This window comes from Lithobates pipiens, unplaced genomic scaffold (genome assembly GCF_037356315.1).
Source record: "Lithobates pipiens isolate NorthernLeopardFrog02 unplaced genomic scaffold, aLitPip1_a1.2 Scaffold_16, whole genome shotgun sequence".
NCBI classification, from domain to species: Eukaryota; Metazoa; Chordata; class Amphibia; order Anura; family Ranidae; genus Lithobates; species Lithobates pipiens.
In genome coordinates, this window is record NW_027507748.1 from 624620421 (window position 1) to 624637824 (window position 17404).

The 17404-nt window shown below is 42.9% G+C and overlaps 1 protein-coding gene across 1 annotated transcript in view; it reads left to right on the forward strand.

The window, feature by feature from the left end:
• KL (klotho) overlaps window positions 1–17404 on the forward strand; it is a 146166-nt gene that overhangs the window by 88475 nt on the left and 40287 nt on the right. Inside the window, exon 2 of the mRNA XM_077484115.1 lies at window positions 10826–11342. Coding sequence (XP_077340241.1) covers window positions 10826–11342 — 517 coding nt within the window. The remainder of the gene's footprint in view (window positions 1–10825; window positions 11343–17404) is intronic.

Consider the following 17404-nt stretch of genomic DNA (forward strand, 5'->3'; position numbering starts at 1 on the left):
CTCCACATAAAGCACTGCTGATTTTTTCTGGTGTGGCTGTGTCAAGCCAATCTCGAACATTTTAGCGACACACACCAATTTTTATTTTTTTGTAGTATACACTATAGGATTATAAAAGACCTGGGACACCTTTAGGTGCCCCAAGGAGAGCAGCAATGTGGCGTGCCTAGCGTACCAAATTGAGTTTAAAATTGGAGGGGCTTAAAGAGGCATGGTTATGTAAAACAAAAGCATTCTTATAAAATATACTACGATAACTAAACCAAATGTCACTGTAAAAATATTAACTTCACTTATCTTATGAGTTTACAGTGTCACTTAGTAGATCAGGGGACAGCGTGTCGGGAGAGGTTGTTGTCAGTAGGGCAGTGCACGGTATCAGTGTAGCAGTGGATGGTGTCAGTAGAGCAGTGGAAGGTGTCAGTAGGGGAGAGAATGTTATCAGTAGGGCAGTGGATGGTGTCAGTAGGTCAGTGGATGGTGTCAGAACAGTAGTGGACAATGTCAGTAGGGCAGAGGTTGGTGTAAAAAAAAGGCAGGGAATGGTATCAGAAGACCAGTGGACAGTGTAAGTAGAGCAGTGGACGGTGTCAGTAAGGGAGAGTTTGGTGTCAGTAGCGCAGTGGACAGTGTATATGTAGATCAGTGGATGGTGTCAGTAGTAGATCAGTGGATGTTGTTAGAGCAGTGGACGGTGTCAGTGGGACAGTTGATTGTGTCAGTAGGGCAGAGGTTGCCATCAGTAAGGCAGTGGATGGTGTCAGTCACTAGAGCAGTGAATGGTGTCAGTAGAGCAGTGAACGGTGACGATAGGGCAGTGGACGGCGTAAGTAGTTTTTTTTATTTTTATTATTTTTATTTTTTATTATTTTCACAATATGTTTTGTTTTTTTTAAATTTTTATGGAGCCTGTTGGGGAGATTTGGTGAAATATCAGGGGTCTAAACAGACAGAGAAAGAAATTGAGGACACTGGTTCCTCGATTCCTTTCTCTGCAGCCTCGACTAAATGAATGGGAAGTACTCTGTACTGATCAGATTCCTGTTCATTCACAACACAGTTTACCATGCTTAATTTTTTAATAAACAGTGAGTGATCAGTACAGATCACTCACACTTTTAAAAGAGGAAGGGGCCGGTAAATGACATATTTACTGGCCCCTTTCCTCGCTCTCCATCCTGAGACATACCGCAGCAGTCGGCAGGGGGAGTCAGCAGCGCCCCCGGTTGCGGCTCTGACCCCCTCACCTCTGGTCCCCTTTGCATTACACAAGGCCCCCACACCTCTGGACTCCTTTACATTACACAGTGCCCCCCAACACCTCTGGACCCCTTTACATTACACAGCTCCACACTTCTGGATCCCTTTACATTACACAGGGCCCCCCACACTTCTGGATCCCTTTACATTACACAGGGCCCACCCAAACCTCTGGACCCCTTTACATTACACAGCACCCCCGCCACACACCTTTGGACCCCTTTTGCATTACACAGCCCCCCCCGCCCCTCTGTCCTATAAGTGACATGGACAACTTGGGGAGCACTGAGAGGGGACCTAGGACTACAACATGTCAGATTTTGGGGTCAGCCAGCATGCTTAGGTAATCTCCCATTACAAATTCCTGGGTCCCTTTAACATGCTCCCCAAGTTTGGTGTCCCTGTCACTTATGGTTCGGGAGCAGTACCATGTCAAGCTGACCAAGATTTCCCATAGACACCAATATTAAATGTTAAAAACTGGGAGCAGTGCCATGTCAAACTTACCAACATTTCCCATAGACGCCATTGTTAAAAACTGGGAGCAGTGCTATGTTAGTCTGACCAAGGTCTCCCATAGACACCAATGTTAAAAAAAGGGAGCAGTGCCATGTCAGGCTGACCAAGGTTTCCCATAGACGCCAATGTGAAAAACCGAGAGCGGTGCCATGTCAAGCTGACCAAGATTTCTCACAGACGCTAGTGTATTTACATGCACATGCGCTATATCGTCAGGACAGGGAGGAAGGTGGCAGGGGGCAGGACCAATTGTAACTACTGCATGTACACCCTCAGCGGTGTATAATACACCTGAATTATAATAAACCTGACTTATACACGCTGTGGGTACACATACAGTAGATACAATTGGTCCTGCCCCTGCCACCTTCCTCCCTGGCCAGCAATGTATACATGCCAGCTGCTTGTCTATGCACAGGCTTTCTAAAAATGAGCCCTACATATCAGCCCCGCCCATCCCCAACATCAGATCTTCGATTTGACAGCTCCATTCATTCTCACTCTCCTTGCGGCTGTACACCCCTGGCTTGCACACCAATCACTGGATGTGCTGAATAGATGTTTACAATGCTGAGGTATGTAGCCCCCCAAGTTCCCGGCCAACCCCAGGCCTTGGGACTCAGGGCTAATAATTTTGAATGGGCAATACGAGACCCGAGGCTATTTGGGGGCCCACTCGGGGCTATAGCCCCAGTTAGCCCCCCTCCTGACGCCACTGTATGGGGGCACCTGAGCCGAGTAACAAATCCATGTGTCCATTCAGAAACAGAGCCATGGCCTGGCCCCACTCCCTTCTCTTTCTATTTGGCTCACAGAGAGAACAGAAAGAAAGGCTTGCAGACTTTGATTGACAGCAGTGGGAGCCAATGATGCCCGTTGCTTTCTCAGCCAATGAGGAGGGAGAGTCCCGGGCAGCCAAGACTCTCGTGCTACATCGCTGGATGGAGATGGGGCTCAGGTAAGTATTAAGGGGGCTGCTGCACATAGATTTTTTTTATCTTAATGCATAGAGTGCATTAAGGTGAAAAAAAAACCTTCTGCCTTTACAACCACTTTAATGGCCCAGTAATCCTTTATTCAATAAATAATTTCCTACTGTGCTTTTCTGCTTTCACTCCTACTTCCCTCCATTTCTGTTTGTTTGGAATTGGCAGTGCAGTGATGTGCACTGCTCTATGCACACTATAAATCCCATAGCCTATCTCAAGAGCAAACCAGAAAGGGTGGCTACCATCCTAAATACAGTGGGAGAATGGACGTAGCCACTCTCTAAGCCCTTGTACACACGGTCGGAACATTCCGATGGAAAATGTCCGATCGAACCGCGTTGTCGGATAATCCGACTGTGTGTGGGCTCCATTGGACTGTTTCCGTCGGAATATCCGACCGACAAAGTTTTAGAGCTGGGCTATAAAATTTTCCGACAACATGATCCGATCGGACTTTGTCCAATCGTTTGTAGAGCATTCCGATCGAACAAAGTGCCACGCATGCTCAGATCAAATTCCTAGACCAAAGCTATAGGCTACTAACCTGAACGTAGTCCCATCGTAACGACATAATGTCATCAGGTTCTGAATGATCGGATTGTCCGACAACTTTGTCCGACCGTGTGTATGCAACACCAGTTTCGGACAAAATCCAATGGATTTGGTTGTCGGAATGTCCGACCGTGTGTACAAGGGCTAACAGGAAGTCAGATCACAGCAGCAACAAAAAGGAAGTTCGGGATTTGGAGGAAGCTGAGAATATAAGGTAAAGGTACCTTTTCAAGTTGAGAATACCTTCTTGAATAGATTTTTTTAAACAGATTTTAGTGTCACTTTCAGTAAAAATGTCATGTCAGGATGATCAGTTTATTCAGATATATAGGCAGCAGAAGTAATGCGCAAATCTTGATTTTAACTGTGAAATTTGAGCTACACCCTGGTGCCATTAGAGCCCCTTGTTGCTTATTGAAGTCACCCATAGTATTTAAGATACAAACAGTTTAGTTTAGTGTGTAAGTCTGAAGACTAACTGCCACATCCCTAACTGCTAAATGTGAAACAAGAGAAAAAAACCCATTGGAACTTTAAAGGCAGTAAGTGACAGAGGTAGTAAGATACAATGTATAATCAATACATTTTATTCAAGTGTAATAAAACAGTGATTAAAATCACAGGTACAAATTTAAGAACATTTCAAAATCCCCATACAGTAATAGAGGTACAGTACCCTAAGCTCATGTTTGGAACCCGAGGTTGGTCTCATGTATGTGGAGACCAGACCAAAGTAGGAATTCATGACATGCTTTGGAATATAGATAAATACCTTCTTCAGGGAAGGGTGAGAGCAAGGTACAATGGTGATGTATGGCTATGTCAAATAGAATAGTGGTTGTCCCACAAGAACGTGCCCCACTGCATTTTGTCCGCAGCTGGAATATCAAATGACAATGAACAATGCCCATAGACCAGTGGAATGAGTAAAAAAATTGTCAGATGTATGATGCCCAACACTGTGCAGATGGTGCTCACAGGGATTGCATAAAAAAGGAATGCCAATCATTATATGGATGGGGTATGGATATACTGGTATGGGTCAATCTGGGCCAAGTATGGTCGCCAATCCATTTTTGTACATTTCACATAGTATTTAAGATCAACAACAGAGCTTGGAGATGTATAGGAAAACAATCACTTATATAGGAGTTATGATTTGAATACAAAGTCAGCTACTAATACCTCTCGATCTACTGATCCCTTGACATTGAAATTTCACTGTTTTCAATGAAGGTCATGCTCACACTGGATTGTTTAGCAAATTCTGTTCCTGCCCCCTTACCCCAGCTGTGGGAGGTAGTTAGTAATACAGAGCAAAGGGAAGACACACTAGGGAGAGATACAGGTGCTGCTCACCCCAATATGGGCAGAAAAAATGGAAACAGTCCCGGGGGGGGGGGGGGGGGGGGTTTCGGCAGCTATATATAGATGATAAGAAAAATAACCATTGAGTAAAGAACACAAATCTTTATTGGAAGATAGGTTGGGTTATTACATGAGTGTCAAAATATGAGCTTGAATGGGGATGTACCCATGCCAAATACAAGAGGTAGCAAACATAAGGGTTATACACAGTGTCATGGAAGGGATGCCTAACACAGGCATCCAGCACAAAGTAAGCAGATCAATGGGCTGCACTAAGGAATGAGGCTCGAAAGGTAAGTGAAGATATAAATATTTATTAAGGAAAAAGACACACGTGCAAACCAAACAAACACAGCAAACCATAAACAAGCAAGAACACAAATAATACACAGCAAACCATAAACAAGCAAGAGCACAAATAATACACAGCAAACCATAAACAAGCAAGAACACAAATAATACACAGCAAACCCCAAAACCCTAAACTAACTAACTAACTATATACATGGAAAGGGAACACATATATATCAAGGCAGGGATGAGAGACAAGGGAAACAGGAGGCCAGGTGGAGGAAGCGGAAGTAAGGGGAGCCAAGGCAGGAATCAGGGGACAAGTCACAGGTATAGGGAACAGAGTCCAGGACAGGAAGCAAATCAGGAAGCAAATCAGGAACAGGTCTCAGGCAACAGGTCAGGCAGGGACAAGGCTAGCAGGAAGGATTCTGAAGCAATGAGCCTCAGTGAAGGGCGGGCTTATATACTTCCAAGCCATACCACTTCAGGTGCAACTGGATTATTAGAATGTCTGTTTGCTGGGGGACACCCGCTGGTGACCACCAGAACTGCAACCTTTGATGGCAAAAGAAACAGTGACACCAGCAGGCGACCCCAGCAACAACACCGTTCCTGACAGTTCCCCCCCCTAAGGAGTGGCCTCCGGAGAAGCACCTGTTGAGGACAAGCTGAGTACTGCTCAAAGAAAAAGGCCGAGTCATCTTCCAATAGCCACACCAAAGACTCTACCTGAGCTGCACTAAAAGGGGGTGTATAGTCATCACCTCCACTAGGGACATCAGACAGGGCCAACTCTGTACAGATCCGAATCAATGGCTGCACATCCTCAAACAGAAAACTGCCCTGATCAACAAAAACATGGGCTATACGGATACATTCCAGCAGTTGCTCTCTAGTGTATTCACCTAATGTCTGATGACAAAAATCTCTGTCATCTGTTGCCAGAAGCGAAAGATACAGGATATCTTCCAGATGCATTTTTCTTGGCAATAGCAAGTGTCCAGATCCTATTCCCAAGTGCAGCCGATCTGTTAGTATGGCTTCAGAATTCTGTCATGGAAGGGATGCCTAACACAGGCATCCAGCACAAAGTAAGCAGATCAATGGGCTGCACTAAGGAATGAGGCTCGAAAGGTAAGTGAAGATATAAATATTTATTAAGGAAAAAGACACACGTGCAAACCAAACACAGCAAACCATAAACAAGCAAGAACACAAATAATACACAGCAACCATAAACAAGCAAGAGCACAAATAATACACAGCAAACCATAAACAAGCAAGAACACAAATAATACACAGCAAACCCCAAAACCCTAAACTAACTAACTAACTATATACATGGAAAGGGAACACATATATAACAAGGCAGGGATGAGAGACAAGGGAAACAGGAGGCCAGGTGGAGGAAGCGGAAGTAAGGGGAGCCAAGGCAGGAATCAGGGGACAAGTCACAGGTATAGGGAACAGAGTCCAGGACAGGAAGCAAATCAGGAAGCAAATCAGGAAGCAAATCAGGAACAGGTCTCAGGCAACAGGTCAGGCAGGGACAAGGCTAGCAGGAAGGATTCTGAAGCAATGAGCCTCAGTGAAGGGCGGGCTTATATACTTCCAAGCCATACCACTTCAGGTGCAGCTGGATTATTAGAATGTCTGTTTGCTGGGGGACACCCGCTGGTGACCACCAGAACTGCAACCTTTGATGGCAAAAGAAACAGTGACACCAGCAGGCGACCCCAGCAACAACACCGTTCCTGACACACAGAATATAATAATGACTATTGCATAACAGCCTGATGCGTTTCGACCCATGGTGTTTGGGGTCTCTTCAGAGGATGAGTTTGCTAAAAAAAAAAAGAAAATTTATAATAATGTATCAAATGTATGTAAAAACAAGATATAATATATGCAAAAATGTTTGGTAACACGTTGCACATAATTAACACTGCATTTGGAGATACCCCTCGGTCAGAACCTCCCCACACAGATGTCAGATAATTCTGCGCTCCCCCATGCCACAATGAAACACCAAGAGGAGGACAAGGGTCCACCAAAGCGTCCCAGAGGGGGCGGGGCCAGAACCTACGGCAATTACCAGAGCTTTAGCTCATGGGCAAACCCATATCAATTATAGTTTATTCAATTTATATATTGAACGGTCAGACACTGCTACAGTGATCTATTATATACTATGGTAATTAAATATATATAAAAAATATATATTACATTCATAATAATATTAAATTAGAAATGTGATGACTGATGTAAATAAGCTAAAATTGGCCTTAACTTTCAACTCTAACAGTAGAGTGGTGAGTGATGACACAGAAAATGTCAAGAGTGATAAAGTGTAGGGGAGAAAAAAAAAACCTAGTGTTAAAGTGGTTGTATAAAAACCAAATAATTTGTGAAAGGTCAATAAGCGTGAAGGATGTGATAGCCAGAAAAGAAAATTACATGGGAAATCCAAAGCTAATATGCCTATGGTGGAGATTGAGTGAATGTAAAAGAATTATAAGTTAATGAATTTTAAATAAACACTTAAAAAATTAGTGGATGAATTATTGTAACTTACTCCTATGATTGAGGGAAAAAGAGTCTGGCCATCCAAGAAAAGTGTGGGGGGATCACATTTTGATCAACCCTCATCACAAAGATTAAATAGTATCCTTAATTACAAGGGTACTGAAAGAAATGACAACAAGGGCCAATGGTTACTCAATCCACCCAGAAGTGACCACATTGATCAATCACTTAAGGGGATTTATTGGGAGGAAATACCTCCAAAATACAAAAAAATTAAGACAAGGGGGAGTGAAAGTATTTAGGCCAAAGTAAAAGGGTAAGGGTAGGGTCCCAAGGAACCCTCTTTGCTCATAAATGGAGTAGGATCTTAATCCAATCTCCACCACAATCAAGAATGTCTACTTGATCGGGTATGGCAAAAGGTACAGACTTTAAAAAAAAGTAATACAGAGAGCCACACAAACATTATGATTGCCTGGGGCAATAGGATGATGTGGCCCGAGGGGGCAGGTTCAAGACTCACTAGGCCCACAGATAGTTTCATTCACCTGGAAGAGCACCACGAAGCAGTGAGTCTTCAAAGGGCCAGCTCCAGAAAAGATGTGAACAAAAAGCTACATGTTTTATTTTTTTATTTTAACCAATGCTTAGCTGTGTATTTAAAAAATAATAATAATAATTAACTGGAACTGGGATTTAAGCATTCCTGGCAGGATAAAGCTGCGTTTGCTAAAGCAAGGTTTCCATTTCCAGCCAAGAATATAATTGTTTACTGTTATACACGGTAAGATAAGAATGCTGCCACAGTCACTCCATGCATGCAAAGGCATTCTTATGGAATAAATACATGTGTATATAAATGGGGTTATTCAGCATTTAAAGAGTAACTCCTTTTCCGTTGGAAAAAAAATAGCAAAAGAAATAAAAAAAATACTATATAGCGTATACAATTGCGACTCAAGTCATATTGTAATTGAATGTTATTAAAAATTAGCTTTCCTTTTCAATCTGCAGTGCTGTAATTTTCTGTTAAATTAAATGCAATATGGCTACCTGGAGGTGTTCTCTACACCAGGGGTTCTCGAACCTCAGCCCTGAAGTACCCCTAGCGGGCCATGTTTTCAATTTTACCTTTACTTTGCACAGCTGCTTTAAATCAATATCAATGACATGGTATTGATAAGAGCTATTTTATTTAAAGAAAGTTCCCAAAACATGGCCCGTAGAGGGTACTTGAGGACTGAGGTTGAGAACCACTGCTCTACACAGTGTACATGACATCCCCAGAAAATGTAATTTCATGTGATTGGCTTACTGATTTTTCCAGAATTCTGCACTAGGATTCAAGTCCGATTTTTGGCATTCCATGCAACAAAAATTTAATTTTTAGTGGGATACACCCAAAGAGAAAGTCTAAAGGGACGCAGACCCTGCCACTTTCCTTATTAGAGCCCTGCAGTTGAGGCAGCTGCTTTATAATTATAAAGTATCTCCCATTAGATTTACTCTGCACTTGAACACAGGCAAACAGCAATTTGTTCAGAATAACAAAAGGTAGAAATTTGTAACAGCGTTTGTTAACCGCTTTCCGACTGCCTCGTGCAGATATACTTCAGCAGAAGGGCACGTACAGGCAGAATCACGTACCTGTACGTTGCCCTTTAAGAGGCAGCTTGCGGGCACGTGTGCCTGCCGGGAGCTCCGTGAGCGCGTGTCCCACGGACTCGATGTCCGCAGGGATACCCACGATCGTCTCTCGGAGAGCAAGAACGGGGAAATGCTTATGTAAACAAGCATTTCCCCGTTCTGCCTAATAACACTGACACTGATCCCCGCTCCCTGTGATCAGGAGCAGTGATCAGTGTCATGTCACACACAGCCCCCTCCACCCCACAGTTATGCCTCGTACACACGATCAAACAATCTGGTGGAAAAGTCCGGCGGACTCAAGTCCGCCGGACAATCCGGTCGTGTGTAGGCTCCGGCGGACTTTTTTTACCCAAAAGTCCGGCGGACTAAGACAGTATTTTTGCACTCCAATCTGTCCACTGGACTCGCATTTCGGCGGACAGTATGGCCTTGTGTGTGCCAGTGTGCCATACTTTTGAAATGAATGGACTTTTCCTCTCCAGGTAGCCGGGGCCAGCTAAGGAGGCGTTGCTGGCCCCGTCACCTGGTATGGATTTAAAGGGGAATCCCTACGCCAAAAAATCGGCGTGGGGGTACCCCCCAGGTCCATATCAGACCCTTATCCGAGCACGCTACCCAGCAGGCCAGGAAAGGGTGTGGGGATGAGCGAGCATACTAGGCCGCATGCCCTCAACATGAGGGGGGTGCCTTGGGGAAGGGGGGCCGCACTCAAAATGAGCGGAATTTCCTCCGCGTGTGTGGGCGAGTCCGTTCATTTCAAAAGTACGGCGGATAGTCCGGCGGACTTAGTACGCCGTATTAGTCCGCCGCAAAAGTGCCGTGTGTGGGCAGGTAGCTCGTTCGGAAAGTCCGGCGGACAGTCCGGCGGAAAGTCCGCCAGACTAAGTCCGCCAGATAGTCTGCTATGTGTGTGCGCGCCATAAGAAGCACTCCCTAGGACAGACTTAACCCCTACAGCGCCACCTAGTAATTAACCCCTTCACTGACAGTCACATTTACACAGTAATCAATGCATTTTTAATTGCACTGATCGCTGTATAAATGTGAATGGTCCCAAAATCACGCCAAAAGTGTCTGACGTGTTTGCCATAATGTCGCAGGCCCGATAAAAATCGATGATCACCGCCATTACTAGTAAAAATAATAATTAATAATAAAAATGCCATAAAACTATCCCCTATTTTGTAGACACTATAACTTTTGCACAAACCAATCAATAAACGCTTATTGCTATTTTGCTTACCAAAAATATGTAGAAGAATACGTATCGGCCTAAACTGAGGAAAAAAAATTTTTTTTCATATATTTTTGGGGGATATTTATTATAGCAAAAAGTAAAGAAATTTTTTTTTTTAAATCCTTGCAATGTACATAGAACATCCAGAGGGGGATGTTTTTTTTTCTCAACAAAAGAGGAGTTACAGTTTAAATTTAACAGTGCATTGTTGAAGTACGGGAGAAAAAAACATCCATTATATCAATATTTTTTTTATGTCAACTTTAAATATGCGTTTCCTTTAAACCCTGTGCTATGCATGATTATGATAAACCATGGTGGGTTGTTGCCTTTTTCCTTTACCACTAATAGACTGTGATAAATAAGGAACTTGACGCCTAAGATAGCAATTGCGGAATCTAATTACAAAATATATCTCTTTTTATAACAGGCTCATGCCCGTGCGTGGCATCTCTACAACAAAGAATTCCGTTCCACGCAAAAAGGTCTGGTGTCAATTGCACTTTCTTCTCATTGGATAGACCCAGACAAAGACAACATAACAGAAGATAATGTCCGCCAATGTCGGAAATCCTTAGATTTTGTACTGGGATGGTTTGCAAAACCAATATTTCTCGATGGGGATTATCCTCTGTCAATGAAGAGCAACCTTTCCTCTTTACTGCCTGAGTTCACAGAGAAGGAGAAGAAGTTCAATAAAGGGACGGCCGATTTCTTCGCCCTTTCCTTTGGGCCAGCCTTAAGTTTCCAGCTGCTGGATGTGGACATGATGTTCCGGCAGGCGGAATCTCTTAACCTTCGGAGGCTTTTATATTGGATAAATATGGAATACAACCAACCGCCGATATTTATTGTGGAGAATGGTTGGCTCCTTGCTGAAATCACAAAGCAAGAGGATGCAAAGTTTATGTATTATCTCAAGAAGTTTGTCATGGAAACGCTAAAGGGTAACGTTAAATAAAGTAATAAAAATACATTTTCCAAACCGATAATTTTATTAGAGGTTTTCTGGAGTTTTAACTTAAGACTTATTGGATGCCTATTAGTTAATTTTTAAGGTGAGATCTAAAAAATAAAATAAAAATGGACAATTGGCCAACATAGAGTATGCTGTTACTATTTCCCATGCTTTCCATGTAGCAATGCTGTGGCTGGGTGATAGGTTGCTGAGACAGTGGAAATTGTACTGTGGGATTCAGCCACAGAGTATACTTATTGTAGATAGTGCTGGAGGAGGGCTCTGAGATGCACTGCACTGACAGATCGTGAAAAGAAAGATATGCAATCACAGTTTATGCTGTCTGCTGTTAGCTGAGTGCTGCATATGTTAGTTTTATACTTTATTGCTACACTCCAAGGTACACTCCAGCCAGTGTTAATTTTGGCTTAGGACTATTTTTAGTTTTAGTCTTAGAACAAAAATGGCATTTTAGTTTTACTCCCATTTTAGTCTTCTGCAATTGTTTTAGTCTTAGTCGTATTTAGTTGACTAAATCTCCAGTACATTATAGTTAACTAAAATCTAACGGGTAGAGTTAAATTGTAATGCATTATTTAAGCATTTCTCTACAATTTCCAAACTCATTATATACTGCTGGAGTGAAAAATCGAATATGTTATTATTTATGGTATTGAGGTATGAACATGCACTACGGACCAGTGTTAACTTTGACAGCAAATTTCGATTTAGTTTTAGTCTTATCCCCCGTACACACGATCGGACTTTCCGACAACAAAACTGCTGAATTTTGTACGAAGGTTGTTGGCTCCAACTTGTCTTGCATACACAAGGTCACACAAATGTTGGTCAATAATTACGAACATGGGAACGCGGTGAGGTACAAGACGTATGATGAGCTGAGAAAAAGGAAGTTCAATAGCCAGTGCGGCTCCTTCTGCTTGATTCCGAGCATGCGTGAACTTTTGTACGACGGACTTGTGTACACACGATCGGAAATTCCGACAACAAAGTTTTGTTGCCAGAAAAATTAAGAACCTGCTAGCTAATATTTGTTGGTGGAAAGTCTGGCAACAAATGTTCAATGGAACATATACGCGGTCGGAATTTCAGCCAACAAGCTCACATCTAACATTTGTTGTCAGAAAATCCGATCGTGTGTACAGGGCAAAAGTCTTTTGACTAAAATGGCATTTTAGTTTTAGTCCCATCTTAGTCTTTTGACTAAAATACCATTTTCATTTTAGTTGTATTTTAGTCATCTCAATTGTTTTAGTTTTAGTCATATTTTATTCAACTGAAATGGTATTAAGTTAGTTGACTAAAATGTTTTAGTAGGTTTTAGTCGACGAAATTAACACTGACTCCAGCTACCTACTAGAGGTGTGCATCGTCCCAAACACAAAGATTTCCTATGGCCCAAAGTCAGCTGTAGGTTATATGGTAGCCTGAACTTTAATTTAGGATGATCTCCCCACCACAATAATAAGCAAATTTATTTTGGCAGAAAAGGCCCATTCATGTTTAAGTGTTCCATTCCAGTATGTTAATGCAGGTTGTTACTGCAGATTATAGCATGCATTATTGTGAGTTGCGTTAAGGCAGTCCATATGTTATGAATGGGCTGCTGTTATACCACAATGGATGAAAAAAACCTACATTACTTACAACATCACTTGGTATATGCATCATAGGGTGGTATGTGGTGTGTTTAGGTATATTTAGGATAGTTTAGTTTGTTTAACCATTTGAGGACTGGAAGGATTTTCCCCCTAACGACTAGGCCATTTTTTGCGATACAACACTACGTCGCTAACTGACAAGTGCGCGGTCATGTGGCGCTGTACCCAAACAAAATTGACGTAATTTTTTCCCACAAATAGAGCTTTCTTTTGGTGGTATTTGATCACCTCTGAATTTTTATTTTTTTTTGAGCTTTAAACAAAAAAAGACGGGCAATTTAAAAAAAAGAAGAAAAAAAACAATATTTTTTACTTTTTGCTATATTAAATATCCAAAAAATAATGTCTTAATCACTTAAGGCCGATATGTATTCTTCAACATATTTTTGGTTAAAAAAAAATCGCAAGAAGCGTATATGATTGGTTTGCGTAAAAGTTTTAGCGTCTACAAAATAGGGGATATATTTATGGCATTTTTATTATTTATTTTTAGCAGGACTGCGACATTGCAGCTCAAATATGCATGCATGCAACAGGGTGATATACAGGGCCCCCAGCACCCATCAGTGTACAGTGGCGGTGGGAATAGGGGAGACACACCTGCAGCATATATTGTGCTTAAACCAGCTTGTTCCAAATTAAATATTTAGTCAAAAGAAGACTTAGGTCCGGTTGACACTGAGGCAGCACGACTTGCAGAGCGACTGCCTCAGGCAACTTGGACACGACCGCTGCGGCAACTTGCAAAGCGACTTCTCTATAGAAGTTAATACAAGTCACCTGAAGTCGCCCCCAATGTCGTACAGGAACCTTTTTCTAAGTCGGAGCGACTTGTGTCGCTCCGATTAGAACGGTTCCATTGTACAGAACAGGACGTGACTTGTCAGGCGGCTAAGTCGCCTGACAAGTCGTCCCAGCGTGAACTGATTCTTAAACAGTGAGGGGCAACAGTGCAGTCTCTGTCAGACCTCTTCCCATTTCCAGGAGAAGCAAAGGTGTGAAACGCATTAGCTATGTATCCCTCATTTATGCATTGTGGATTGTCATTGTGAATTTTCTACATCAATAAAAGTGATTTTTTGGAAGTGCGGCCAGTCAGACTTTCCTCACGCTAGAACTCTTGTAAACTTTCTCATCCTGTCTGTGTCCCTATTGCACATTTCCCCTCACCCCAAACAGCAGCTGTAACTCTGGCCAGTGCTAGAAAAAAGTTTTTGGCTCAGCATAAATGTCCAGATTGTACAGACTTTACTGCGTATGATCTTGGAACAAATTTGCTTTGTTCCTAAAGTGGTTGTAAAGGTAAAAGGTTTTTTAACTTAAAGTAATTGAAAAGGTTTTTTATTTTTTTTCTATTCTCGAGTGCCCCCTAAGAGAGCCGATTACCAGAGGGGCACTCGTCCAGGCACGCTCCCAAATCCTGCTGCTGCGTCCATTGACGCAGACAGCAGAACTCTGCCCAGCCCCCTGACTCCTGTGTCACTGGATTTGATTGACAGCAGTGGGAGCCAATGACAAACACATACAAAATCTAAACGTATATTTCTTCTATGCCTAATAAAATAGTACATAAATACTGTGATCCTGTATGAAGAGTAACATTTTATAACTCTCAGGGGCTCACTAACCTTAAATTTATGGTCATTAATATAGCAACTTCAAGCATCTCTGCCCTTTTTTCAGTTACCTACCAGCACCATGCAGAAGAAATGGAGATATGAGTGTTCAGATCCTAAACAGCTTCATATATACAACACATGAGATGTGAAGGAGGTGTTGGGTATTTCTGTTGGGTATGGTTCCTGCCCATTGGTCACTTGTTCTGACCCACCCTTATCCCTGGCACTGTTTTAGGATGTCCCTGATCTGGATGAATATATGAATGTATCCTTCAATGAATTTAAAAAAGAAAGCTAGATGTTTGTACATACCATAAAATCTTCTGTTCATTGAAGCAAAAAATTCTGAATATTTCCGAATACTGAATACTCCCTGTTTATCTACCCTTCCTAGCAAACTTTGCACAAAAACAGGATTTTTTTGCTCACATTACATTGCAATACATGTATAAACTGGCCAACTACATCAAAGCAATCTCTCTCTGGCAAGTCCCTACTCTGCAAAATGCATGTCAATATGGGGAAAATAGACACGACTTGTAGAAGAGCTACAGGTTTCAGGTCAGGTCACTGACCTGCTATGCAATAGAAAAAATATATACTTGTCCTCAAATACCAATATCATATACATATATATATAACTCATCAGGTGCTAAAGGGTTGTGACCACATCTTATCACTAAAATTTCTGAATGGACCCTCTGCACACTGCTTCATACCCTTTTTAGCAAATTTTGCACAAAAACAAGGATTTTTGTTCACATACATCTCAATACACGTTTAAGTTGGCCAACTGTGTCAAAGTAATCCCTTTCTGGCCAGTCCCTACTCTTCTCTGCAAAATGCAACATAAGTCATAGTCACATAAGATGGTCCCAAAATCCAGGGGCATCTTCAGGCTAGGAGCATTACACAATTAATTTCCTGGTTACCTAAAACATTTATGGACACTATGACTGGCTGCACTATTAGGGCTTGTTCACATGTAAGGGTAGGGGGTGGTAAAACCATGGCTCAAACGCAAGGTTTTACCCAAGCTACCCCTTTAGCTGCAGAGGCAGCAGCCAATTGTGTATATATGCTGCGGCTGCGATGCTTCGCTTTGCAAGAATGGCAAGAATGGCAATGGCAATGGCAAGAATTCAACCGCTGTCACTTCTGGCAGGCATAGCATCTGCCAGTCCTGACCCATTCAAGTGAATAGGGATGCTTGTGCAGGGTCCAAGGGGTTAAAGGAGTAGCAAGCAATCTATATTGCTTCACAGTTAATTGCTGTGAAGGGAAACAGCTCAAAGGCTGCAGGAATGCACGCAGCCTTAAACATAGCAATTGCATTGTACAGGGCCAATTTTGACCCTGTAACCTACTCTATGATCAGCTGTGTCCGAGGGACACAGCGATCTCAGAGCACACCACTGAATGCTCTAGGAGGCCCCCCTCATTTTTCAAGCAATTTAATGTTTTTTTTAATCACTTTCCATACTGCCACTGCATTAAAACGGTGAGATAGGGGCAGCATTGATTTGGGAGGGTGTGCATATATGACCTCCCATTCCTAACCCCCTCATCAGATGTTGCTGCCCCCCCACCCACCCTTTCCTCCACTGCTCAGCTCTAGATCAGATGGAGCTGCTACCCCAGAAACATTTAACGCAGGGTAAGGAGTGGTTGGGAATAGTGATGATGTATCTGTAGGTAGAAGCATCTGATGAGGGTGTAAGTAGTGGGGGGAGCAGCAACAATGTATCCTCTGCTGCTCCCCTTTACTGATCCTTCATTCCTAACCCCCTTATCAGATGTTGCTGCCCCTCTTCCCTTTCTTCCCTTTCCCATTATCGTACAGGCACCCTTGGGTGCTGCCCAGGTGCATGGAGGGCCTCTGTAGTTCACCCTTTCTCCTGGAGCTGGTGATCAGTACAGTGGGTGGGCTAAAGATCTGGAACTGATCTTTTGTGGCTTTCACTGCAGCAGCTGATAGTCAGCATTCCCCTCCTCCCTCCTACTGGCTTTCAGCTGCTGCAAAGTCAAAATAAATCTATTACAGCTATTTCCCCCACCAGCTACACTGATCACTATCAAATTCCCCCCTGCTTCCTGGGCCCCCGTGTGTGCCCAACTCCCCCCCACACTACTCTGTAAACTGTGTTTACTATGCTTCGGTTTATGAATGAACAAGAGTCTATGTGTAGCACAGGTCACTATCTTCTTGGTAGAGGCCCTTTGGGTCCTCCTCCTTTCTGTCCTCCTCCCTCTTCTCTGTGCACTACTTCAGCTGCTTCTTTCTGTCCTCTTTCATCTTCAAATTTTTATACTTTTCCTCCTTTCTATCCTCCTCATTAGGGTTGAGCGAACCCGAACTGTAAAGTTCGGGTTCGTACCGGACTTTTGGGTTTTTGGGTCCCTGACCCGAACCCGAACAATTTACTGTATGTTCGGGTTGGGGTTCAGTGTTCGGTAATGTAATGGCGCTTTTTTAACAGCTGCAGGGCAGCCAATTAACATTAATTTAACTTGTGTGCCCTTAGAAGCCATCACAGCCATGGCCAGTGCAGCATGTGACCCAGCCTCTATATAAGCTAGAGGCACACAGCACAGCACGTCACTCTGCTTTAGACAGTGTAGGGAAAGACTGCTGCTGCTGGTTTGAGGGAGAGAATTAGATAGGAGTCCTGCTTCAGAAATGTAATTACTCAGCGATCTTCCTTGATTTTCTTGTGTGGGTGCAGTGCACAATCTTTTTACACTGCCCT